The 26802-nt window shown below is 52.9% G+C and overlaps 1 protein-coding gene across 3 annotated transcripts; it reads left to right on the forward strand.

Moving 5' to 3' along the window:
- Positions 1-810: 810 nt before the first annotated feature.
- Positions 811-16906, forward strand: GRK6 (G protein-coupled receptor kinase 6). 3 transcript variants are annotated; one of them, XM_081303693.1, is made up of 16 exons: positions 811-1046; positions 4959-5054; positions 6062-6174; positions 6301-6378; positions 6732-6832; positions 7093-7185; positions 7270-7333; positions 7438-7578; positions 7857-8047; positions 8840-8877; positions 8968-9057; positions 10091-10299; positions 10402-10539; positions 14714-14851; positions 14936-15070; positions 15731-16906. In XM_081303693.1, exons 1-16 carry the CDS (start codon positions 995-997, stop codon positions 15782-15784), a joined length of 1731 nt encoding a protein of 576 aa, XP_081159819.1. In that variant the 5' UTR covers positions 811-994; the 3' UTR covers positions 15785-16906. The 3 variants fall into 3 exon arrangements, with proteins under 3 accessions (XP_081159819.1, XP_081159820.1, XP_081159821.1); XM_081303694.1 differs by lacking the exon at positions 15731-16906 and adding an exon at positions 15262-15717; XM_081303695.1 differs by lacking the exons at positions 811-1046; positions 4959-5054; positions 6062-6174; ... (2 more) ...; positions 7093-7185; positions 7270-7333 and having other exon boundaries at positions 7440-7571; positions 15729-16906.
- The last annotated feature ends 9896 nt before the right edge of the window (positions 16907-26802 follow it).

A 26802-nucleotide genomic window follows, 5' to 3' on the forward strand; every position in this document is an offset into this window, starting at 1 on the left:
CTTCGGCCTGCAGCCAGCCACTCAACCTTCGGCGCCTCTGCTCCCCACCTGTAAAATGGGTGTGAGCTCATCCCAATGTCTAGGGGTGGTAGCGCGGCCTTATAAGGCAACAGAGGCCGAGGGCGGGCGAGGCAGTGAGGGTGGAGAGAAATCACAACATCCGGCTGCGGAGGCGGGGTGGGGGTGCCAGCGGCCGCGGGACCCGAGGCAGGGGAACCGCTAAGGATGCCAGCAGTCTCCTCTCGGCCTCCCATCGCTTCCGACCTACGCCCTCTCCAGGATGGGCCGACCCAGGGGGACACACGGCCTCAACCAGCTCGCAGCCGGCACGCAGGAGGCCCAACACCCCGAGAAGCCGCCCAAATAAACCCCATCGAAGAGCCAACCGCCGAGCCCCAGGCTCCCAGGCCACACCCCCGTCTGACGGCCCAATCAACGTGCTTCTGTGAATAACCGACGCTTCCTTCATTCAGTTACACATCCGGCCTCCTGGGCGTGACCCACGGTCCCCACCTCCGACTCCCCGACCGAGGGCTCGGCCCTAATTGACAATTCGACGTCCTACCCAGGTCTAGAAATTCGAACCTCGGAGCCGAACCCCTCCCTCGGGCCAACCAGGAAGGGGTGACGCGATCAGTCCCGTCCCCCCCCCCCCGCTCCTCTGAGCCAATCCCTGGCTCTGGAGGAGGTGACGAAGAAGAGGGGGGCTAATGGGAAGACGGCGCGGGGAGCATTCCCTCGGTTATTGGTCGAGTAAAGTAAACAGAGGGCGGGCCGGGGCGGGCCGGCGCCCGGGTGGCCCCCGGGAGGGGGCGGAGAGTGCGCGGCGGGCGGCGGCGGCGGCTGCCGGGGAGGCCCGGGAGGCCGCGGCGCGGTCACTGCAAGCCGAGCCGAGCCGCGCCGCGCCGCGCCGCGCCGATCGCACCCGGCCCCGGCTCTACAGAGCTACCCCGGCCGGCGGCGCGGCCCGGTGGGCCCGGCGGCGCAGCAGCCCATGGAGCTCGAGAACATCGTAGCGAACACGGTGCTACTCAAGGCCCGGGAAGGTGAGGCAGCCGGGCGGGCGGCAGGGCCCCGGGATCGCGTGCACACGGCCTCACAGCACAGGCAGGAGCCCCAGCCGCCGGATCTCCTAAGTCCTAAGGGCCGCGGGCCCCGCGCCCCGAACCCCAGGCTGGCACGAGCCCTTCCGGCCCGTCGCCCTTCTCCTCCGCACCTGCCCCCGGGAGCTGGGGCCCAGGAAGGGGCGGGGGTCAGACCGCCGCCCTCGCTGCAATGGGGGAGGGAGGGGTTGTGAGGGGGTGATGGTAGGAGAGAGGAAGGAAGAGGGAAGGGTGAGACCTGAGCCTCAAGAGAGCCTCTCTCAGGCCTCTTCCAGGTGAAAGGCCAGAAGATGCCCCACGTGCCCTGGGCCCAGACTCCTGAACTGCACAAAATTAGCTTTCCTTAAAGGTCAAAGAATGAATGAACAGTTGCATAGCACAACTCACCCGACTTGGGGAAACTCCTGGTCATATAAACTACCAACAGCACTGTCACTTGTTAGGAACCCCAGGACACTGAAAACGGGTGAATGGGTCATGGTTTTGCTCTCAGGAAGCCCATGACCTACTGGAACAAACGCAGATAGAAATAAGTAGGAGCCCATTCTGGGCTGGTTAGGCTGGGGAAGCCATTCTGGTGGATCGTGTGTGTGTGTGTGTGTGTGTGTGTGTGTGTGTGTGTGTGTGTAGCTCCTCATGGCTCGAACTTCAGATGTTATCAGGCACCTGCAATGTGAGGGTCCTGGGAGACACTGGACCAGACCTGACCCACACTGCCCTGTGGTCAGTCTGCCCCTCACCTGCCATAGTCCTCCCCAGTAACATAATCAACAGACACCAGTACTGTGCCCCATCCTGTCCAGGGTGCTGGACAAACAACAGTGAACCAGACCTTTCTTTTTAGAACTCTAGGGCCAGGAAATCCTGCGGTTTTTCCACTTTTTGCTGGGCTTCCAGGCTGAAAGAGTCATCTGCTTTGCCTTTCTGTCCCATTTTACAGGTGGGAAAAAAGGCTCAGACCAGAGACTAATCCCAGATCACGGCAGATTGTAATTGCCCAAGGCCTAGGACACAGAATGCCCAGGACTGTCCGTAAGGAAGCTCAGAGGAGCTCCTATCTGGGTGTAGTACCTGGTATCCTCTGCCTACCCAGTGTGTGTCACCCCAGTGAGATGCTGCCTGGAAATAGACATGGCAGGCTGGGTCCCTAGTGCCTTGGGAGCTTGTCTTATCTCTTGTCCCTTACCGAGCCCAGGGGCTGGGCCTTCCTCTCAGCCTCCGGGGGCATCTGCCGATTCTGTTCTGCCTCGTCATCCAGCCAGCCAGGGAGGAGGGGTGGGGAGAGCCCTGCCAGGCGTCCCTTCCTAGGGCTATAGCCAGTTCAGGCCTCAAGCCTGCTGAGGGCATTGCCTTGCCTGGCTACACAGTGTGGGCATCTTTGTCAAGGTCTGTTGGACCCTAAGCAAAGAGCAAGATTGTATGGCCAGATGGGTCTGATGCCTACATTAGGGAATCCTTATCCTGGCTGGTTCTGCCCCTCCCATCTTCATGGCTCTAGGCAAGTCTCTTTTTCCTCAACTTCACTATCCTTTTTTGTGGAATGGTTGGGTGGGATTAGAAAGACTAAAGGATATTCTGATTGGCATTGAGTTCTGAACCCAGACCCATGGAAGAGCTGTGCTAGCTGACAGCTTGGGTCTAGGATCCAGGATCTTTGACAGCTTCCTAAATGATCCGAGTGACCTAATTCGTTTGGGAAACCCTTGTCATATGTATACAATTGGCACTTAATAAATGCCAGGCATATTTGAAGTGGGAAAGGAACTTGAGTTGTGGGAGCTGTATTCAAATCCTGCCACCATCACCTTCTGGCTCTGGGATCTTGGTCAAACTGTTTCTTTACTCAGAATATATTTTCTCATGAAATTGGGCCCAATTTGGTAGGACTGCTGTGAGGGTGAAGTGGAACAACACTGGGGGTGTGAGCTTTCCCTTGTATTGCCTTCCTTTTCCAGGTGCCCATAAGCATTGGGAGAGTTCTAGGTAGGGTGGAGAGGAGCCCTGTGGAGTCCTCTGTCAGTTTCAGGACAGGATATTTGCATGTGACTCTTTTCTGCTGCCTTGATGTGGCTGGGAGGAGGGGGAGAAGGAAGTAACTAGTGGGGGAAGCAGGACGATGGAGGGTTGGGTGAGGGACCCGTGGGGGTGGGGGAGGAGTTCCCCTTCTGGGGAGGCCTTGCCCTGGGTTAGGGGTGGAGGTTTATTGCTCACTCACAGTGAAGCAATGACTGGGGTACAAATGCAGGCTGCAGAAGGGCCACCATCAGGTTTCTCAAGGGGCCCCTGCAACACTTCCTCCTCCAGGCAGCTTCAGTGAGGGAACCCATTGAGGGACTCAGCCCCGCTCCCCCCCCCCCCAAGGTAGCTCCTCCACCTATACCTACCTCCATCCAGGCTAGATGGAGATAGGGATGGGGAACCTGAAGGGAAACTGAGGTTAGAAAAGGCAAGTGGTTGCTAAGGTTGCCACTAAGTTGTTGGACCTGGGCCCACTACTTGCTATAGCCTCCTGAGTGCTGGACACAGACTCCTGACCACTCTCATAATACCTCTGAAGGTAGCTTTGGACTTGAAAGACACAAAGAGAAATTGAGGGTCATCGAGTGCAAGTGATGGGCCAAGTGTGAATTGGAGATCCATTCCCAAGTCTGAGAGGCTAAGACTCAGGCCCCTCCCACCTTTCTCAACCTGATAGCCCACAGGCCACATCTGGCGGCTCTCTGACATGTTTTATTTATTTGGCTGCAGCAGTTTTTTTATTTTGTTTTGGGTACCAGGGATTGGACTCAGGGACGCTTAACCACTGAACCACATCCACAGGCCTATTTATTTTTTATTTTGAGACAGGGTCTTGCTAAGTTGCTTAGTGCTTTGCTAAGTTGCTGAGGCTGGCCTTGAATTTGTGATCCTACTGTGTCAGCCTCCCAAGTTGCTGGGATTATAGGCGTGTACTACCCCACCCGGCTTCCCCCACCCCTCTCAATTTTTAATCAATGGAACCAGCATTTCATGTGTTAGTCTAGATTTCTAGCTGGTTTTGAAAATTCAGAAGAACTGGCCAGAGTGGGCCAGCATTCTGTCTAGCAACGACCAATAAATCATCTGGAGTTGTGTTATAGCTGCCCATGGTGGAAGGGGCATTCCCTGGTGCCTCTTCCAATATGAGTAGCTACAACATCACACTCCCCACCACTCTCTATTGCCTCACATCTGGCCCACATTTTCCCTACCTGTTGGGTTCTGAAGGCATTTCAGCTACTACTGGGATGTCAGCAGCTATAGACAGGAGATCAGCTAGGTAAAACGAGGCAAGCATCAGGACCGGGAAAGCCCCTGTGTGCAAGGCAGGAGAGGGGGAATCCTGAGTGCCAGCCCTCATGCTGCCACCTTGCTTATGGGCAGAGAGAAGCACAAAGGATAAAACTCTGATGCTCTCCTGATAAAGGCCTGTGAGCTTCTCTGGTAGCACAGGCTGCTGTCTATCCTTGGCATCTCTCAAGCTTGTCCCACATGACCTGGAATTGTTCTCTTATGGGCTTTGGCTTCCCATCATTCTGACACCCTTCTCTAATTTCTTCACCTGGGAAACTCCTACAGACCGGCTGGGGAAAACAACTGAAGCTGAGCTCCTTGCTGGTGTGGTCTCGCTGCCCCTCTTGGCTCTCCCAGCCCCTAACTGGAGGGCCCAGGAGGACCATGTGTGTTTTGGAACATAGCAAGAGCATGCTAGAGTGTGAGGAGGAAGGTCTCCCAGGCAGCCTGTGCCCTGAAGGCCTCGGGACCACTCTGGTGATTGAGTGGAGGCGTACTGGCAGCCTGACTCAAATGAGACCCAGCATCTGATTGCTTCTACAGGTGGTGGTGGAAATCGAAAAGGCAAGAGCAAGAAATGGCGGCAGATGCTTCAGTTCCCCCACATCAGCCAGTGTGAAGAGCTTCGGCTCAGCCTCGGTGAGGCCCGGGTGGACTGGGGGCTGCTGGAATGCAGGGGACCAGTAATGCTAGAGGAGCCTCCTCTGAGACTTTGCCCTACAGCATAGCGGCAAAGTTAAGGGGTCCAGTGACCAGGAAGGTTGAGGCTGCACCACCCAGTCCAGTTTCAGTTCCTGGGCTTGAGATGGGTGAAGGGCAGAGGGAGAACAGGGACTGACTAGGGTTGGTTGAAGTGGGTGTGGAGAGGAGGGCAAGGGCAGATTGGGTGCAATCTGAGAGAAACCAAGGAAGTGCCAGTCCAGGGGAGCAGGGCCCACAAGTCCAGAGGGAATAGTTCCCAGGTTGACTGGGTTAGGAGCCCCAGGCCTGTGCTCATTAGCGCCACCTAGCCAGCCCTGGGGGATGCCCAGCAATGCCATGCAGTGTGACAGGGTTACTTCTGCAAGGGGACAGAAGGACCTAGGACTCCAGTTCCTGCTTATCTTGCTGGAGGCCCCAGGTCTAAGCAGCACCTATGATTTGCCCAGCTCCTCTGATATCCTGCATGTGGGCTAAGAGTGGGCCATGTTTGCTTCCACTGCCTGGGAAGGAGGCCCAGCTGAGTGTGCAGGAAGCCACAGCTTCCTCTCGCACTTTCGCCAGGCAGGCAACAGGTGTGGGCTTGGCCCAGCTGGGGCCGGAACTTCACAGACCGCACCCAGCCCCAGCACTGTGACATATACAAGTTGTGTGAACCAGGAGACTACAGGGGGAAGGAGAGGAGGCCTGGACTCTGGAGCTCAGACTCCTGGCTGTGTGACATTGAGCTAATCAGTTAACCTCTCTATGCTTCCCAGTCCCAAGTATGTTGAAATAGCAATAGTGTCCACCTCATGGTTGTGGTAAGGTTTCTAAAGGAGATAATGACTGTCACGCTGGAGGGCTAGAAGCTGTTGTTGGGGCCCAGGGCCTGGCAGTATGGGCAGGAGCATCCTGCCAGTGAGCTCCAGGTCTGTGACCCCAGCAGCTCCCATCTCGGCCTGCAGAGCGTGACTACCACAGCCTGTGTGAGCGGCAGCCCATCGGGCGCCTGCTGTTCCGTGAGTTCTGCGCCACGAGGCCTGAGCTGACCCGCTGCACTGCCTTCCTGGATGGGGTGGTGAGTGCAGCCTGCCCTGGGGCCCAGCCCAACTCTGAGGGCAGATGGAGGTCCCAGCCACTGTCCTATTTCCCCACACCTATTGCTCCACTCAAACCCCAAGCTGCCCTACCTTCTACCCTGCAGGCTGAGTACGAAGTGACCCCTGACGAGAAGCGGAAGGCATGTGGGCGGCGGCTAATGCAGAATTTTCTGAGCCACACGGTGAGTGAACAGTGATGGAGAGATGACGGCGGCTGGCAGGGCTCAATGACAACAGGGAGAGGAGTGACCACAGCCTGGGCAGTGAGTGCCTTGGAGCTGCTCCAGACAACATTGTGGGCATGGAGCCCAGGGGGTGGGCCAGGGCCAGACCCAGGCCAGGCGGGCTGCCAGCACTTCTCCCTCACCCGGCCTCGAGGGGAGTAGCCAGAAGAGAGTCCAGCAACCCGAGACCAGCTAGTGCACCACCCGACTACTGCTATCCCTAGTGCTGGCAGAGATGCCTGGCTCTGCCCCGGGAGTGAGCAGCCATCCAACGGAGCCCCCTGCACTGACCTGTCCTGGCCTGTCCCCAGGGTCCTGACCTCATCCCTGAGGTTCCCCGGCAGCTGGTTACTAACTGCGCCCAGCGGCTGGAGCAGGGGCCCTGCAAAGACCTCTTCCAGGAGCTGACCCGGTAAGCCACGCTGCCCTCAAGCTTGAAATTGTGCCCCAAAGAGGGGGCTTCTGTGTGCCCAGAGGACTGGCCTTGACCTTGGTAGTTTGTAGCATCCTTAGTTTCAGCACAGGATGAACATGTCTCTCCTCAGTGGGTTGGCGGGAGGGTTGGCCAAGGATAAGGCTTTGTGGGCTGAGCATGCACATCACAGGAGGCCTGGGCCATCAAGCTGAGAATCTGGGGTGTCAGGCTGACCTTTGGGTTGGTCCTTCCAACAGGCTGACCCACGAGTACCTGAGCATGGCCCCTTTTGCCGACTACCTCGACAGCATCTACTTCAACCGATTCCTGCAGTGGAAGTGGCTGGAAAGGTGAGTTCCTCCCGAGTTGGGCAGGGACAGGCCAGGTTGTGGAGATGCTTCATGGGCCTTTGCTCCCTTATCTGTTGCCCACAGGCAGCCAGTGACCAAAAACACCTTCAGGCAGTACCGAGTCCTGGGCAAAGGTGGCTTTGGGGAGGTGAGTAGCCAGGCCAGTGCCCTTGGCAGAGTACCCTAGTTCAAGCCCTACACTACCAGCAGGAGCATGACTGGCCCTCATGTCCTGCTTCTACCTGGCCACAGGTATGTGCTTGCCAGGTGCGTGCAACAGGCAAGATGTATGCCTGCAAGAAGCTGGAGAAAAAGCGGATCAAGAAGCGGAAAGGGGAGGCCATGGCACTAAATGAGAAGCAGATCCTGGAGAAAGTGAACAGTAGGTTTGTAGTAAGTACAGAAAGGAGACCTCTCCCTTCCATTTGCCATGCTGGCTCATCCTGCCCTCAACAGGCATAAAGTTCCTTGCCTCTAACAAAGGGACTACCCTCTCCCTGCCCTGCCCCCTCTGATAACACCACCTCGCTCTGGGCGATGCCAAAAGAGTATTGACAGGCCAGAGTATCCTAAGAAGTGACACTCAGAAGGATATTTTGGGTAACTGGCATTAGCCTGGCCCTTGGGTGCCCCACAGCTCCTACCTGAGGTTTCGGGTCCCCTGGCCACAGGTGAGCTTAGCCTATGCCTATGAGACCAAGGATGCACTGTGCCTCGTGCTGACACTGATGAATGGAGGCGACCTCAAGTTCCACATCTACCACATGGGCCAGGCTGGCTTTCCTGAAGCACGAGCTGTCTTCTACGCTGCTGAGATCTGCTGTGGCCTAGAGGACCTGCACCGGGAGCGGATTGTGTACAGGTGGGGAGGAGCTGCCTCAGGCAGTGGTGCTGGGGCTTGGCCCTTCCCAGCAGGGGGCTGCAGCTGGGTACAGTTGAAGGTAGGGGCGCTGAGGCTGCGGATCAGGCCAGGCAGTAGAAGGATGTTGGTGTGCTAGGGCTGCGACCACACACGACCTGGGCCAGCTCTGGGCCCAGCACTCTCCTTACACTGAATGGACTTGAGTGGCTCAGACTTAGGTTTTAGGGGCTGGCTGACTCACTTGCGAATCTTGATTTTGACAGACTTCTTTGTGTGGCCTTGAGTCAGTGAGCTCTTTGCTCCCTACACTATTCCTTTGGAAATGGCAGACTGCCATTCCTAACTCACAGGCTGGCCCAGTAGTAGAGAGCTCTGTTATTATAGTTGTTGCTGATGAGTTCATTTGAGCCTCCTAACGTCCCATGAGGGGATGGATAGGTAGCCCTATCTGACAGAGGAAAGGTAGAGTCAGCCACAAACAGGAGGGAGCTCCTTGACACCAGCTGTGAACGAGACTGCTGGTGGTGTCTGTGGAGTCCCCCACTCGGGGCTGCCTTTTACTTGCCTACAAAGTTTCTTGGAGTCCTAGCTTGGTAGAGCCTTCATCTGTTCTCCTGAGTCAGGGCTACTACAGGAGGTCAGGGACAGGGCTCCCTCTTACCCTGACACCAAATAGGTCCTAAACATTGCTCCACATCTAATCCCAGGGGCCAAGTGAGCTAGAAGGGACTGGCCCTGTGTGGCTTTCTAACAACCTAAGTAGCACCTGACCCTGCTCTTCTCTTCCCACAGGGACCTGAAGCCAGAGAACATCCTACTGGATGACCACGGTGGGTGGGGCAGCACAGAGGTGGGGTGGGGTGGGGTGGGAAGGCCTGGCCTATTAACAGGCCTTCCTACTTCTCCCCACCCCCATTCAGGCCATATCCGCATCTCTGACCTGGGACTGGCTGTGCATGTACCAGAAGGCCAGACCATCAAAGGCCGGGTGGGCACCGTGGGCTACATGGGTGAGTCTCCCTGTGCCCCATCACACCAACCTCCTGGGTTCCCTCAGTGTCCTGGGTCTAGCCCACCCACTCCTGTATGGAGGACTCTTGTGCCTTAGGGAGTAGAGAGCCCACATTGGTGTTCTTCTTTTGTAGATGAGGAGACCAAGACCCAGCCAGGGTCTCACATTGTGAATCAATATCATTCATTCCCTAAATACTTATGAAGCACTACTCTTGGCTTGATCTGCAGGTGGCTACCAGGGAAGGGGGCGAAGAGAATCGAATCTGTTGCCCTCCCTTGAGTTGCCCATGCTTGGAGTAGGCATCCATATCTGTGGTAAAGACCAGTGTAGGGCCCAAAATGTGACCCCACAGTAGACATAGTCCAGGCTCTACAGGCTCCACCCCTTGCCTGTCCTGTGCCCTTGGGCTATGCGGTCCACTTCTCCTGCCTCTCTTCTACTGCAAAAGGATTATCTGTACTGCCTCCCGGTAGCCTTGAGATGAAAAGAGATAGTAAGTGGAGGGGAACTCCCAGGTGTCTTCCCGGGCTGTTTGAAGGGATCAGCAAGTAGGAGTTTCTGCCCTCTCTCTTTTCTCCCTTAGGAAATCCAGAAGCTGCAAGCCAATAGCTACATGGGCCCCATTTGTCATATTTGTATTGAAGTCAAATTGTTTTTAAAACAATTCTAATTGGTTGCCAACATTTCATAAGCCAGACAGCTTCATATAAAAATGATTTCTGGGCTGGGTTTGTAGCTCAGTGGTAGAATACTTGCTGAGCATATGGAAGACCCTGGGTTTGATTCCTAGCACCACAAAGAAAAAAACAAAACAAGACCTTGGGATCCTGGGTGCCTCTGCAGGGCCACATCAACTCCCTTTGATGGGATGTGTGTTCTATACTCACCAAGGTCACTATCAAGTTGATGTTGCCTGCTTGGCCAGTGGGTATTTGAGTTGATTCCCCCAATTTCATGGGCATTCCTGGGGCCTGAAGGGTCTGTTCCCTGCCACCTACCCAGCCCTGGCTCCTGTGCCCCTTGCCCAGCTCCAGAGGTGGTAAAGAATGAGCGGTACACATTCAGCCCTGACTGGTGGGCATTAGGCTGCCTCCTGTATGAGATGATCGCAGGCCAGTCGCCCTTCCAGCAAAGGAAAAAGAAGATCAAGCGGGAGGAGGTGGAGCGGCTGGTGAAGGAAGTGCCTGAGGAGTATTCTGAGCGCTTTTCCCCACAGGCCCGCTCACTCTGCTCCCAGGTACTGCAGCAAGGGGGAGGCCTGACTGACCAGGGCTGGAGTTGGGGCACCTCACCACCCTGCCCACCCAAGGGCACCCTGACCATCCCTGCCCTGCCATAGCTTCTCTGCAAAGACCCTGCGGAGCGCCTAGGGTGTCGTGGGGGTGGCGCTCGAGAGGTGAAGGAGCACCCCCTTTTCAAGAAACTGAACTTCAAGCGGCTGGGAGCTGGCATGCAGGAACCGCCCTTTAAGCCTGATGTGAGTGCCTCCCACTCCTGCTGAGGGCAGGGCCAAGTAGGGCTGGGGCTGGGGTCCCGTGGAGTAGTGGTCAAAACATCTGCAGTGCAGATGTTGGAAAATCCAATCTTATGACTTAGCTAAGTATACATACACACACACACTTCACTCGATTCATAAGAATGGAAAAACCGCAGGATAGGTTTGGCTTTTGGTATATCTGGATGGAGGGATGAAGGTGGGGTGACTCCAGTAGTACTGAAGGAATTCATTTTTCTCCCTCCACAATGTACTGTTGATTATATAGTCTTCACTGTCAGGTGGCTCTCCCCAGGGCGTGGCAAGAGTGACCTCCAGCAGTTCAGCCCCACATCCTTCCAGTTCAGTCTTCCCCATAGATAGAATTTCTTGCCTAGAGATTTCAAAAGAAATACCAAAGGGGAAAAATCCTCAGGCTGATGTTCATTGCCTCTGATGGCTCAGAGAACCCTCACTGATCATCCCTGGATCACATACCCAGTTGGACCACTGAGTGGGAGTGACCCATCTCCCAAAGGAAAACCCAGATGGAGGTGCCAGTGGGGGGATTTATTAAGTATCTCGTGGGTCAAGCACCCTGCAAGCAAAAATATCTTCTAGTCATCAGATTCCAAGTGGCAGAAGCCCAATGCAAACTTACTTAAGTCTAACAAGGAGTTTATTGGTTCCTTTGGCAAGACAGTTCCTGCGTAGGGTCAACACCAGGGTTTCATGCTGTGTTGCCAACTCTCCATCCCTTGGCTCTACTTCAACCTGTTGACTGTATCCCTCTCTCTGAATTCAGGCTACTTTGTGTGTAATATTACAGGAAATGTTCTGATTGGCCAGGATTAGGGCATGTGTTTGCTCTATAAAGATTGGGTCCTGTGGGGCTGGGGTTGTGGCTCAGTGGTAGAGCATTTGCCTGGCATATGTGAGACCCTGGGTTCAATCCTCAGCACCACATAAAAATAAATAAATAAACAAAATAAAAATATTGTGCCCATGTATAACTAAAAACAAAATTTTTTTTTTTAAATTGGGTCCTGTGATTGACAGTTCATCAGGAGCACTGGGGAGACTAGAAGGTGATAGGCAGGCTGGGTTGATTGCTGCCAGCCACATTTAATTTTACAAATACATGAGTGCTCAGACCTTGAAAATAATAAGGTCCATAGGACCCAAGTCTGTCTTTATGTTCTATCGAGAAGGCACACCAAACTAACCAATAAATTAGAAAGAATTTCAGGTACCGCTAAGTGCAACAAAGAAAAATAAAACAGGCTAAGAAGGCAGAGAGTGATGGGGTGGGGGCATCATAGTTTTAGACAGGGGGATCTTTGATGGTTAGGCAGAAACTGGAAATGTGTGAGGGAGAGAGCCAGGCCAAGATATGAGCATTACAGGCAAAAAGAGCAGCTAGGTGTTGAGGTCCTGGGGAAAAGAACAGTCTAGTGTGATGAAACACAGTGAGGAGACCAGTGTGCCTGGAGCAAATATATGCAGGGAAAGAGGAATGTGAGCCCCAAATGACGGAGCTTTGGAAGTTTGAGCAGGAATGTAAAGTGTAGGGAGTGGGTCCATGGAGGGTGTGGGTATAAGTGGGGAGGCCAACTAGGGAGCTGCTGCCTCTGTATCTTGTGTAGTAGGTCTCCATGGAATGCTGAAGCGTGGGTATTGTCCTGGGCTAGCACTTGAACCAAGTGGGCCTGACTTCCATCAGCCTGCCTCTGAGACTGCTTCCTATGCACATCATCTTAAGTAACCTTGAAATAATCTCACTGCTTGTGGTCTTTAGTTCAAAGTTAGAGCCTTGGAGCTTAATGTTTTAGAAGCAATAGATGAAAAACAAGCTTGATGATGATGTATTTTTTAAGAGCTTTATTGAGGATTAATTCACATACCATACAATTCACACATATAAAGGATGCAGTTCAGTGCCTTTTATTAGAGTTGTACAGACATCACCACAATAAATTTTAGAATATTTTCATTACCCAGCCAAAACAAAAAACCCTATACCCACTAGCAGTCATTCTCCTTTCTTCTCTCCCCCAGTCCTTGTTAATCACTAATCTACTTTCTGTCTGTATATATTTGCCTATTCTAGATGTTTCATATATGTGGGTGGAATCATAAAAGATATGGTCTTCTGTGACTGGCTTCTATTACTTAGCATGTTTTTAAGGTTCATCCATGTTAGCGTATAACAATATTGATAATATTCCATTGTTTGGATAATACCTCATTTGTTTATTTTTCTCCTTTTATTTGGTTTGTTTATTTTATTTAATTAATTAGTTTATTTTTTGGTACTGGGGATTGAACTCAGGGGCACTTGACCACTGAGCCACACCCCCAGCCCTATTTTGTATTTTGAGACAGGGTCTCACTGAGTTGCTTAACACCTCACTTTTTGCTGAGGCTGCGTTTGAATTTGTGATCCTCCTGGCTCAGCCTCCCAAGTCACTGGGATTATAGGTGTGCACCACCGTGCCCGGACTTATTTATTTATTTTAATGTGGTGCTGGGGATTGAACCAAGGGCCTTATGCATGCTAGGCAAGTGCTTTACCACTGAGCTATCTCCCAGGGCCTAACTCATTTGTTTATTCAAATCAGTTGATAGAAATTAGAGCCATTTCCACTTTTTTGGTTATTATGAACAATGATATTCTTTTTTTCTGAGATGGGTTCTCATTGTGTTGTCCAGGGTAGTCTTGAACTTGTGGACTCAAGGGATTCTCCTGCCTCAGCCTTCTGAGTAGCTAGGTCTGCAGGTGCTCACGACTGTGCCTGGTTGCTATGAACATTCCTGTACAAGTTTTTGTGTGGACAGATGTTGATATTTCCTCTTGGCATATACCTAGGTATAGAATTACTAGGTCATATGCTAACATGATTTACCTTTTAAAGGATATTGTCAGATTTTTCAGAAAAGTGGATGCACCATTTTTTCAAAATATATATATATATTTAGTTGTAGATGGGTGCAATTTTATTTTACTTATTTATTGATTTTTTTAAATTGTTCTATTTCCCCTTCTTTGGTACTAGGGATTGAACCCAAGGGATGCTTGACCACTGAGCTACATCTCCAATTCCTTTTACTTTTTATTTATTTTTTTAATATTTATTTTTTAGTTCTCGGCGGACACAACATCTTTGTTGGTATGTGGTGCTGAGGATCGAACCCGGGTCGCACGCATGCCAGGCGAGCGCGCTACCGCTTGAGCCACATCCCCAGCCCTTATTTATTGATTTTTATGTGATGCTGAGGATCAAACCCAGTGCCTCACATGTGTTAGGCAAGTGCTCTACCACTGAGCCACAACCCCAGCCCTATGGATGCACCATTTTACATGATGATGAGGAGATATGTGCAAATGACCTAAATCCAGGGCCTTGTGTTTATTAAGCACAGCCCTACCACTGAGCTATACCCCCACTCTCATGATTATTATTATTATTTTTTTTGGTGCTATGTATAGAACCACTGAGCCACGTTTCTAGCCCTTTTTATTTTGAGATAGGGTTTCATTATGTTGCTTAGGGCTTCACTAAGTTGCTGAAACTGGCTTTAAAATTTCAATCCTCTTGCCTCAGCCTCCCCAGCCACTGGGATAACAGGCATGGGCCGCCATGTCTGGCTCATAATATTTTAATTGACATCCTTAATGGTAGGATTTGAAAGACAGCATAAAGATGGAAAAGAAAGTGGCTTTCTGATGCTAAGGTGCAGGGGCCTGGGGAGATTGTTGGAGACTCATTCCGGCCCTCTGGTTGGCTATGAGGGGTGATGGAGCAAGCCACTGGACATCTCTGGGTGGGAACCCATCCACTTCAGGCCCAGCATAAGGAAGCCAACTGAAATTCAGCATGTAATTCTCCCTAGCCTGCACTCCTCACCCCCAGGCTGGTGAGGGAGTGGCCCAGCATCAAGTCTGTACACAGCCATATTCAGTCATTGATCAGTGAGGGATAATGAAGCCAGTTTACAGAGAAAAAGGACTGCTGTGCTTAGCAAGTGTATGGGGTACCTGGTTGCTTACTCTAGACTCCAGATTCTGCTGGTATTGGAGCAGAACCAGATCAAGGGCCAGAGGGAGAATCAAGGCTGAGCTGCCTTCCTTGTGTGTGTGTGTTTCCTATCTGACTATTTCCTTTGTGCCCCCCAGCCCCAGGCTATTTATTGCAAGGATGTTCTGGATATTGAACAATTCTCCACAGTTAAAGGTGTGGAGCTGGAGCCCACCGACCAGGATTTCTACCAGAAGTTTGCCACTGGCAGTGTGCCCATCCCTTGGCAGAACGAGGTGGGGGTCTGCCCTGCTGGGATGGTGTGGGTTCCAGGGGTCTGGCCCTGGGGGCAACTCTCTCAGTTGCCTGTTTCTCAGTAGATGGTGGAGACTGAGTGCTTCCAGGAGCTGAATGTTTTTGGGCTGGATGGCTCAGTTCCTCCAGACCTGGACTGGAAAGGCCAGCCGCCTGCACCCCCCAAGAAAGGACTGCTGCAGAGACTCTTTAGTCGCCAGGTAAGCCCTGACAGTGTACTAACTGGGCCCCCAGCCTGGCTCTAGGGGACACTGGTGGGAGGCAGAGCTGGTGCCCGCTTGCACTGGATGTGGGCATCCTCCAGCCCTGCCAGCGGTGCCCAGGGTCTCTGGCCTCATTCCCACCTGTCCCCTACCCTTGGCTGGGCTCATGGCCTCTTTTCTCTTTCCAGAGGTGAGCAGTGTGGGCTCCCCGTGGGTTGGCCTTCCTGCCCGGCCTTGGGGAGCCCCAGGCAGCCCTTCCATGGCAGAGGAGAGATGTGGGAGAAAGAAGTCTGGTGCCCGCTCCTCTATCCCCTTCCCCGCTGCTGCAGTTCCCTGCACCCTGTCCCCTTCAAGCTGCTAGCCTTGCTTAGCTGCCTGTCTCCCCATGCCATGCCTTTGGACAATGGCCTTGCCCTGGCAGGTCCTGGGGTCTCTCTAGTCCAACTTATTTTATTTTTTTGCCGGAAGCCTATGCCCTGACACCTACCCATGTGTGGCCTGATCTGCTGCTCCAGGCCCCTCATGGGATCCTCTTCTCCAGAACATGACCCCAGGCAGCTCCCAGCCTGCTCAGGCAGAGCTGGCCCCTTGGACATCACAGGTGGTTAATGGCGCCCACTCTGCCTCTCTCCCTCCGTGTCTTCCCTGTCCCTCCAGGATTGCTGTGGGAACTGCAGCGACAGTGAGGAAGAACTCCCCACCCGCCTCTAGTCCCCAGCCTGAGGCCCCCACCGGCGATTGGCGGTAGCAGCTACTCTGAACGCTGTTTACAGTTTTGCACAGTGGTCTTCCCCATTGTCCACTCAAGTCGTGGCCTGGGGAATACAGCCGGAGCTGTCCCCAGTGTCCTCTGCCCCTCAGCCCCTGGCCTGGCTGAGTTTGGCAAGGACTGGGCCGTCCCTGGGACAAAGGTGCGTCCCTTCAGCTCTTCTCCGGAGCTTGGGGCTTTCTGTATTTATGTATTTGTACGAGTGTCTATCGCAACCAGAGCACTCTTAATTCCCACCCCAGACTGGCGCCCTGGCTTCCCCTCCTCTGTGCAGCCAGCCCTGGTCAGGAGAGCTGGGAGCTGGCAGAGGAGTTACTGCCAAACGAGGCTTCTCAGGCCCAGCTCAGATCGCCTGAGGCTGGGCCAGGCCACACCCTTGAGTCCCCAGCACTGCACTGGCCACCACCAACCTCCAAATGACAGTTGTGCCTGCCCCACTGTCCTGGGCTCAGGCCACCACCATTTCAGACCCAATATTGTCCCTTCAAGCACTTGTTAGACTGGATCTGGGGCTTCAGTGTCCCCTAGGCCTGTGCCAAAGTGTGACCAGAGATTGGGCTGACCATGAGACCCATCAGTCCACTGCCCAGGTTGTCCTAGATGGGTCTTTCTCTGCCTTCCAGCTCCCAGGGCACTTTGTCTCTTATGCTGGGCCCTGTCCTGAAGACACCTCTTCAGAAATGCTCCAGCTCAGACCATAGGAGGGTGTGGGGTGTCCCTGGCCAAACCTCCATCATTCCAGAATCTCTTCATAACAACAGACACACGTGCCCAGCAATAATCCGCCTTCCCTGTGTGTGCCCATGGGGAGCGTGTGTGTGTGTGTGTGTGTGTGTGTGTGTGTGTGTAACTGTGTGTGAAGGGGGCAAGGTAAGGCTGTGCCTGTGCCCCAGGTCCCAGCCCTGGTCCTTCCCAGACTGTGATGACCATCCTGGTCCCAGTGTTAGGGTAACATGGGATTATAGGGCCCTAGATTTTCCATATTTAAAGCCAATTTTTATTACTCATTTTGTCCAATGTAAGCTGCCACGTGTCTCTGTGAATACAGTCTGAGCACAAACCTAGCCAGCTGCCCCTGCCTGCCTCTTTCTTGCTTCTGGTGTTCAAGGGGGTCTTCCTGCTTCTCTGGTCCAGAGAAGTAAGAAAGGATTGGAGGTGGACCTGGTAGGGCTATGAGGGGCTGCCCTTCCAAGTCCCTAGGACAAATCTTAGGGTAGACTTTGCAGGTAGCCTTGGTGTGGCCTTTGGGCTCATCCATTGGTGTTTCTCAGCTTCCTAAATGGGATGGGGCCTGAGGAAGGAAGCCTCCGTTCCCCCTGGGGTGTGGATTTGGCTGGTCTGCTTTTGAGCTTTTCAAAGCCAAGGTGACCTGCCTTAATGTGAACTTGCAACAGCTTAGGGAGCCAGGTGAGAGCTGCTATTAGGAACACTTGTCTCTGGTCTCCTAACTTGGCCCCCTGTTATGTACCTGGCCCTGGGTTGGTGCATGAGACCCATCTCAGTTTTGCCCTTGAAACATTAAATGTGGGTGATGATACTGGAAAGAAGGCCTTCAGGGTTTCTGTAGGTAATGGTTAGCCAGGCTTGAAAGAGAGGCACATGAAGAACAAAAGGGATTGGGGAGAACATTGCAGTGGACCACCTGTGTAAATACTTAGGGGCGAGAGCTGTTTGATTACAAGTTTGTCCCAGACTGCAAATCCATCACTGCTTGGTAGCTTTCCAGTGTCCCCAGCCACCAAGAATGCCCTGTAAGATTTGCTTCTTACCTCTGGCCTAAGTACCTAGGGCTGCAGAAGCCACTTGAGCTTTGCAGTTGACAGTTGTGGGTTTAAGTTACAGCCTTGGCAACTTTTCAAGCTGGCTTTGCACAGGCCCTTCCCTTAACTAGGAAGATAGTTGTGATGGCTATCACCCTGCAGGGTCGCTGGGGCTGTAGCTCAGTGGTAGAGCACTTGCCTAGCGTGCTTGAGATCCTGGGGCCTTTGGTTCAAGCCTGAGTCCTGAAGGAAGAGACCAGCAGCTAGTGATCACTTGATCACTGTCAGGACTTCCAGCTAGAGGAATGGGTGCTGGTTACCAAGCTTAGCAACTATCATAAGAGCAGCCAAAAGATGCCCAGCACCAATTCAGCAGAAAGGGCCCCTTTTTGGTGTATGGAGTATTTTCTGGGGTTGCTCTAGGTCTCCCATGGGAAAATGACCATTGCAGGGTGGGAATTGTAACCAGGTGAGAATAGGAAAGCCAGATCATGTTCATGAGGCATGAGGATGGGGCCTGAGGTGTGTTTCTCTTGCTGCACCAGGATCTGCTTGGGGGTGAGATGGGGTAGATAGGAATCAGACCCTTCCCAAGCTCCCCCTTGAGTGAGGAAAGAATCTACAGAACTTGACTAAGGTTAAGCTCACCTGAAATCCTTACAAGAGGAAACTCCCAGAATTCATTTCCCAATAAGCCTTTGCTAAGCTCACCTCTCCACCCAGCTCTACTGTGGGAACTGGGGACCCAGATGGAAATGACGTCCCTGCCAGCTTGGAGCTCAGTCTGGTAGGCAGGCAGACGTGAGAACAGTGACACCTAGTGTGATCAGAACTGCAACAGAGGGCTGGGGCTGGGGGGCAACACCAAGCAGGGGAAGCCCTTTGGCCTCGAAGACGTCAGAGTTGGTACTGTCCAGGACACAGGACCATATTGATGGTCTTAGGGCTGCTAGTGGTTTAGAATGGCTGAGCATGGGGCAGGGTGGAAAAAAAGAAGTGACTGCAGCTGAGGTCAATGCTTTCAAATCTCTCTAGCTTTGAAAGACATGTTAAGGATGTGGGGCAATCCCTGAAGGGTTTTGACTGGTTGTGTTGGTTTGTCCCAGTAGCTATAGAAGCACCCCAAGTTTCCCTTGAGGAACCCCTTCTCATTCTGTGTGGCTTAGATGGTGCTGGGCTTGCACTCTTTGCATATAGGTACACTAGACATACCTAGTATGTGTGACCTGGGGAGGAATGGCACTGTCTTCCAGATAACTTGATGTTAAAGGACATAGGGGAGCTCAGACAAGAAGGGCCAGAGGTATTAGTTGCAGACTCCCTTCTCATCAGGAAAGTAGATGGCAAGAAACACTCATAAGGCATGACTACCAGAAACAAGATGCTAAGCCATTTGTGCTTTGGCGTCATTGAACCAGACTCAGCCCAAGGAGTCCCAATAGCCAGGCTGGAAACCTGCTCAATGTTCAAAGGGGGAACAGAGTACTTGGGTTCAGAGGTGTCCACCATGTTGGTGCCCAAAGTGATTGGGCAATGACTTCCTCCAATGGAATCTGGGTGTTCATATCCAAAGAAAAAGGAACAGAAACTGGGTAGCCACTTGGAATACATCCCCTCCCCCAAGGCATGTACTCCTGGATTGGTTCACTGCTGCACACTTGGCCAAACGAATCCAAAAAAATAATCATTGTGGTGTTTTTGGTTTGCTTGTTTGCTTTTTGCTAGAACTATTGGGAAAGAAAGGGAGTTCTCTTTCCTCTGGGGATGAATAGCAGGATATAAGCCTTGGAGGTCTCCCGACTACTTGGGGACAACTTGTCCTAGGATGATGCAAACAGGAGAAAGTAGTTGGCAAGAAACAAATACATGCTCGATGCTGTTACTGAAACAACTAGAATCAATTGTGACCAAATGGAGAATCTAGCCCTTGATTCTCATTTCCAGTTACATGACACAGACCCTGTGGGCTCAAGCCTATATATTTTAGAGTCCTGTCCCTTGAAACCTCAACTCCCAACTGATATGGTGATGAAGAGTTCTTTTGGTAGATCACCCTAACTGTCATAGAGAAGCTGAAGTAGAAACAGAACTAGGTTAAAAGGCCTGGGCACCCAGATTCATAGTAGCCTCTATCAGGCTACCTCAGGGTGGGGCCCTAGGATCATCTCTTTCTCATGGGGCCAAGGCTATATGCTCAGCACTTGTTCCTCCCCCCTATGTTTTTTCCTAGCAGGCAATTGGTGATGTGCCCTGCTGGGGACATCTCAGGTGTGTAATGAGTGGAGAGGGAGCCACACTGCTCGAACCCCTGCCCGAGGGGCGTGTGTGCAGCGCCTGTCATCATGTGGCCAGGACTTGCACGTGTGTGTGCTGTCCAGGTTGAGCTGTGTGCGTGTTGGGGTTCCTGACCTCAGCTGATTGGTTGAACATCCACCGTGTGCGACCCATACGTGCTTTGGGTCTGCTGCCGTGTCCGGCGGGGCAGCCTGTTGACAGGAGCTGGGTGGCTCATGCATGCTCTGTGCAGGATGCCCTCGGGGGTGTGAGTCCAGTGCCCCAGGGCTCTTATTCTAAGCGCGGCAGGTGGAAACCGCGTCCTTCCCACCCTATACCCTCTCCTGGCAGCCTCCTCCGCGGCGTGTGGCGGGGGGCGGGGGGCCCTCTGCTGGCCGCCGCGCGCGCGCACGCCAGACTCGGCACGCGCCGTGTACGCGCCCGTGCGCGCGCCCCGCGCCTCCAGCCCTGCGCTGGGAGCCGCTTTCACTGCCACTGTCTGCTCCCCCCGGGCCGTCTCCGCTGCCGCCTCCCCCAGGCCGGGGGCTCTGTCCTCTGGGCCTCTCGCTCCAAAGCAGAAGAACGAGCTCGAAGAAGATGCTTGGGCCCGTGAGTACCGCGGCGGCTGCGGGCCGGGCGGGCTCGGAGCGCGGGCGAAAGATTGTCCCAGGGATGAGCCCCTCCCCGAGGGCGGCTCTAAGCCCTGGCCCGGGTCGCTGCCCAGGACCCGGGCCCGGGGCCGTGGGCAGACCCTCCCCCAGCCAGCACTGGAGGGAGGAAGGGAGGGAGAGCGCCAGTGAGCGAGGGAGCCTGAGCGGGGCGCGAGCCACCACCAGTTCGCTTGGAAACCGTTGCCACAGTAACGGGGTTGCGCTCCCCGGCAACGCGACTGCGGGGTAGCGACGCCCCCTCCCCCCTTCCCCACCCCACGCGAGGCCACAGCCCCCGGCGCTGGGGAGGGAGAGCGGGTGCGCGGTGAGGGGAACGTGGCCCCTCTGGCGGGTCTGGGTGTGCCTGCCTCCACCGCCCGTCGAGGGTGGGGGTGGGGGGCGAAAGGCTCCGTGGGCACGAGCTGGTTCCCACGTGGCTGCAGCCGTCGCAGCAGGGCTCCTAGGGTGGCTGCAAATGTGGAGGCGGCCCAGACCCTGGGCCTGCCGTGGGAGGTGGAGGCATGGAGGCTGGGTCAGGGGTCTCGGTAACCCCTACTCCAGCACCCAGGCCTTCTCGGGTTCCCTCGCGACGGTGGCCTGCCCCGGTGTTGTGTTCCCCAGAGGTGATGTTCCTTATCAGGAGAGAGGAAAGAAGCTGCCATCCCTCCTCCTCCTTATGGCCAGGGCATGTGCCAAACTGCCCATGAATTGACTGTGGGTCTCTGCTCAGTGTTCCTAGCCACCATTCTCCGGGAAGGGGTGGAAGAGGAGTGGGCAGGAGCAGAGGAAAGGACATTGCTGACCCAGGGAAGCTGAAGCCCAGGCCAACTGGAAGCGACCCAGCCCATTGTCTGGACCACAAGTGCCCCTTTCTTGTCTGAGCACAATGCCTTGACTATGCTGGATGGCAATCAGGTTGGCTGGCAGAGACACCACATGGAGGTGCCTGGTCCTCCAGAAGAGCTCCTCTGGGAGGAGAATGGCCGCTGAGTCAGAGGAAATGACCTCTGGCTCCCCTCCCAACCTTCCCTCAATGGGTAGTAAGCTGGAGAGAGAAATGGCCCCCCTATCAGCTTTTCAGGGCCTGACTCAGCAGATACCAACCCCAACCACAAGCTTGGGATACAGCATCTATGCGACCACAACCACGCTTGGGTTTCCTTTCCCATCTAAGGAAGTATCCTGGTCACCAGAGGTGACAGGTATCTGGGGCATTTGGGGCCTTGGCATAAGATGTCCTTAGATGGGGGCTGCTTGGGAAGTCAGGCCTGAGTCTCTTGTAGGCAGGGGGACCTTGGGAATTACAGTCTTTTTTCATTCTTTCCCTGTTCTGTGTGGGACTTGTGTTGAGCACTCTGCGTCCATTATCTCCTAATTCTTACAGCTATTGTGCAAGGTAAGTTTATTATCTTCATTTTAAAGGAGGAGACTCTGAGGCTCAGGGAGGTGAAGTGACTTGCCCAAGGTCATACAGCCAGTAAGTGGTAGAGCTAGGTTTCCATTGAAGATTTCTCTGCTAGCAAAACCCCTCTCAATCTGCTAGACATAGCTTGGGTGACCCAGGCAGAAAAGAATCCTAGAGCCTCCCAGAGGATCATTTTGTTGTCGTTCCTTCACATTCTTCCAGTAAAGCAAGTGTCTCTCAAGCTGTGACACACCTTTTCCTTCTTCCTTCCAGATTCTTGCTCCCTCAGATGCTTTATAGGATTGTGCTGCTACCAGCCTGTCTTCTTCCCTCCCTCCATTTTCTTTATCTGGCTGAGTCTAAGCAGTGAGGGCTGCTTCAGGCCCCTGGGAAAACCCTGAGCATCTAGTCTTTGGTTCACGGGCTCTGTGTCCAAAGCTTATGGTCCTGATTGTGGGAGAGTTTAGCAAAAATAGCTCCAGGCATTGCTGGACCCTGTGGTGCCCAGTCTAACTCAGAGATTGTAAACCCAAATGCTTTCAGGTGCCCAGAGGGTGGGGGCAACAGGATGAGTGAGGTGAGCCTCAGTTTGTTTGATGTCATCATGTAAGGTGTGGACTTGGTATGACCAGATTGTCTGCTTTTCTAGATGAGCCAGAAATCTAGACCTTCATACAGAATCTGGTTTTTAAATGTTGATAGGATATTTTTAAAATAGACTATGAATCAACAAAACATCCATGAGTTGTGTCCAAGCTGAGTATCATGAGTCTGAGGCCTCTTGTCTGTGGTAAAGTGAGGGCAGTTTTTGCTGGAACACCCTCTGGCTGCATACACTGTAGTACCATGGGCTGGTTTCCACATTTGAGCCTCTCTGGCTGCAAGGTACTGGTGTTTGGTCACATGCAGCTGTGAACATTGGTCTTGAAGTATTTTCATCTTCCTCATCAGTTGTGCTTACCCCCTTGGCACTGTCAGGAAGGTTATACCATCCCTACGCTGTGAGCAAAGAAACTTAAGTTTAGGGATGGGAGTAGCCAGAATGGATTTGAACCCAGGGCTACCCTACTCTTGCTCTATGTGTTACACCAGACTGCCCCCACTACCTTGTGGCCTCCTCCCTTGGAAGGAAAGATAATTATTCCCTCACTGAATGAGGGGATGGAGGCACAGGGAGCCTCCAGAATGAGGTTTTGGTAGGAAAGTCTGATCTTTGAGTATCTTGCCTCACAGCCCCCAAGTGGGCCAGAGCTGAATCTAATGGACATGGGGCCTTTTTACACACAAGCCCACTGGGGCCCCAGTCTATATTCTTCAGTTTGCAATTTCTCAAGCCCTGGGTTCCTAGCCCACTGCCAGGGTTGACTCAGAGATTCTACTTGCAGGCCAGGGTGCCAAGCCAGTACCTTAGCCTTGCTGGAAATGATACAGTGGCCAGCTCCATGCCTGGCTGATTTGGGGAGCTGGGCAAGTTCTGCCATCCCTCTGTGACCTCAGTTGATCTGTCCTGGTGTGGGAGAGGTGTAAAATGTTACCAGTGCCTTTCGGAAATGTCCTTCCTGCCATGAGAATGGGCTTTGCAATTGCTATAGCTTCATGAACACCTGACTCTGTGGCCTGAGTGGGACCTAGCTCCTTGTTGCACTTACATCCTTGACTGTAGAGCGAGGTGAAAACAGCCGCCTCCTGAATGTTAGTGAGATCACGACTGTAGAGGCTGATGGCATGTGCAAAGCATGTAAGACACGGTGACAGTCACCTTCCTCCTCCACCTGCCCTCAGCGCCTCACACCACACCCTCCTCCTCCCTCCTGTCTCTGGGCCTCATGTCCAGGACTCACCCAGAGCCCCTGCTGCCCGGGACTTCTTCTCTGCTCCAGAGCCCTTGGTGCGTGCCTCCATGTCATCTTTTCCTTTTATTCATAGATATATGAGCGCTTGGTTTGCTTATAACCCACCCTGCGAGGGCTGAGGCTGGGTGATGGCTTCTTTCTCAGTGACATTTTGGTGAATGACCGACATTTCCCAGGAATGAATTGGATGCAGACCCAGCTCCTGAGGTGTCACTGTCCTACAGCTAAAAGACCAAACAGGTAACTGGACACCTCTAGTCATTCCTTCAAGAAGTGGCTTTTGAGCTACCATGTGCCAGTTGATCAAAACAAATGAAGCCTCTGGTGTTGGACACAAACTACTCCAGAACTTTCTGGTCACTGGGCTTCATTATCTTCCAGCTATTGAGGTGAAAAGAATGACCAGAGCCCAAGCAACCTTGCAGGGGCTCATCCTGAAGGCTCTGATCTGGGTCCCAGGATGCTCCTTTGGATCAGCAACACTGACTTGGCATCTGTTGGGAATCTGTTAGAAATGCAAACTCTGAGGTCCCACCCAGACCTACTGAATCAAATGCTGTGAGTGGAGCCCAGCCTTCCAGTGGTTAGGATGCTTGTTCAAGTTGAGATACACCAATTAGAAGCATGTTAAGGCCAGGATTGTCTCCTGAGATGGTGGGAAAGCATTGGAGGGTTCAGAAAGGAGAGAGCCTAGGGGAAATGGGCAATGTGGAGAACTGGTTGACTAGGCAGGGGTCCGGCATGATGGTGCAATGGTAAAAAGTAATAGTGACCTGGCCAGGGCACTGGCAAGAGGACCAAAGGGTGTGGATACTACCCCAAGAATAGGAACAACAGGCTTTCGTATTTGGAGTGAAGGGTGGGCCCATTGCTGAAATAAAGGACCCAGTAGCAGATCTTTGGAGTCTAAAGTTGAGGGGCCAGGGTTTTTCATGCAGCAGTGTAGCCAGGTTCTAGAATATGAGATCTGTGGTTCTTGGATGTTATTTAATCTCTTTGAACCAAGTGTTCTCATCTGTCAAATGGAGAGAATGCTAATCTACTTCCTAGGATTGTGAGCTCTTTGTGCAGCCCCCAGGCAGGCAGCACCTTAGAGAGATATATCTCTGCATCCCCAGGTCAGAAGCTGCCATCATCAGGACTAAGGGTTTTGTTCATCTCCACTCCCTTAGCATGGATTAGCTCAGTCTTTACTGTAATCATTGATGAAGAAACTGAGTCAGCATGGGTGTTAGGTAACACTGAGATCTCGCTTTTGTCCCCCTACTTTGGTTCCAGTAAGTGTGGCCTAAGAAAACTGTACAAAACTATACACCCCAAAACACTACACATAAATCAAGATGGAATCCTAAAGAATGTTCAAATAACCTGCAAGAATGTGAGGGGGGGCGGGAACAGAAAACAAAGATGGCAGACTTAAGAATCAGTTCATCTGAAGGGTGGGGCTCCTAACAGCAGAACTGGACAAGTGGCAGGTGTTTGCTTTTAACAGTCTGAAGGGATGAGGCAAGAGGCTGGCTCTGAATTTGAAGGGCTCCCCAGACAAGGGCAAGAGCTTGCACAGAGGCATGGAGAGGTAAAGCCTTTGGGGGAGGCTTCAACAACTTTGGTCAGGTCAGTAGAGCCTTTTCAGGTCTGAATGAATCTCTCAGTTATACATACTGAATACATATTATGGACTAGATGATTATATGCTGAGTCTTCCTAGGAGGAAGGCTTTAGGCTGGATTGCAGCCCTAGTAAAAAGGCATCAAATCCCCATCCTTCAAACTGGGTACTGGAGCCAGACTAGGATCAGAGGGCCCTCATCTGTAAGACCTCAAGCAGGAGGCTTCCCCTGACCCACAGCTGCCTCATCTGTATAACGCAGCAATGATTCTTACCTCCTGGCTAAGGGGTGGCAGTGGCACCTAGCAGATTTGGAGTGTGGCCTGTCCTGGTCTAGTCTAATGCACAGCCTGCTGAGCTGAGCACCCTCAGGGTACAGTCCCTGTAAAGTCTGAGGCCAACATCCCATCTCTCCATCCTGTAGCCTTCCCTTCATTTCCCTTCGCTTTTCCATGGCTGCTGTGACTGGTAGACATGTGCTCCAGGGCCTTGGTGGGAAGGAACAGGAATGCACATTTTGGCTACTAACTGGCCAGAGTGCCCAATGCCCCTGCAGCTGCCAAGTCCTGCTGTATTGACTGCTCACGAGTACTGGGCTTTTCATTTATACCTCACTCATCACATAGGCACAGTATTTGGATACAGTTTGAATTAGACATAGGCTTAATTTTAGCTTAATTTAGCTGTGTGAACTGGGATAAGTCATCTCCCTCTCTAAGCCTGCCTCTTCATCTGCCAAAAGGGCACAACCACTAGTGACGAGGTGGTGTGGACAATCATGTAAGATTGTGCATAAAAAGAGAGAGGAACAAGTCCTGATGGTCTTGAAAAATTTTTAAAAATACCTTTTATGTATTTATTTTTAGAGACAGGATCTTGCTATGTTGCCCAGGTTGGCCCCAAACTCCTGGGCTCAAGCAGTCCTCCTGTCTCAGCCTCCTGAGTAGCTGGGACTATTGGCCTGGGTAATTGGGCCTGGCTCTTGACAGATATCCCTAATTTAGCTAAGCCCAGTTAGTTCCAACCCCAAAAGTGCCTTTTCTGACCCAGAGCTGTTCCTGCTCTGCAGACCAGGGGGACCTCTAGTTAGTGCCAGTTCCTCAGAACATTCCTGTTCCTGAGGGCTTAGAAAAGGAGAACAACAGGTTTAATTAACTGCCAGTGACTGGCAGCATCGTGTTTTTATCTGGGCTGCCGTCGCCATGGCAGCCTCATGGCGGGGTTGTCGAGGGGGCGGGCAGAGCTATTGTTCCTGCCATTGTCTGTTCTGGAACGCAAGCCCAGGAGAAAAGGACTGGCACGGGCACCAAGTGGCACATGGCTGAAGGCAGCCATAGAGTCAGACAGGAGCCATCTGGGGGAAAAGGCTGGCCTCGGGCTGGTGGGAGGCTCGTGGTCTGGCATCCTCTC

This window comes from Spermophilus citellus (assembly GCF_964194105.1).
Source record: "Spermophilus citellus genome assembly, chromosome: 1".
In the NCBI taxonomy this organism is placed as follows: domain Eukaryota; kingdom Metazoa; phylum Chordata; class Mammalia; order Rodentia; family Sciuridae; genus Spermophilus; species Spermophilus citellus.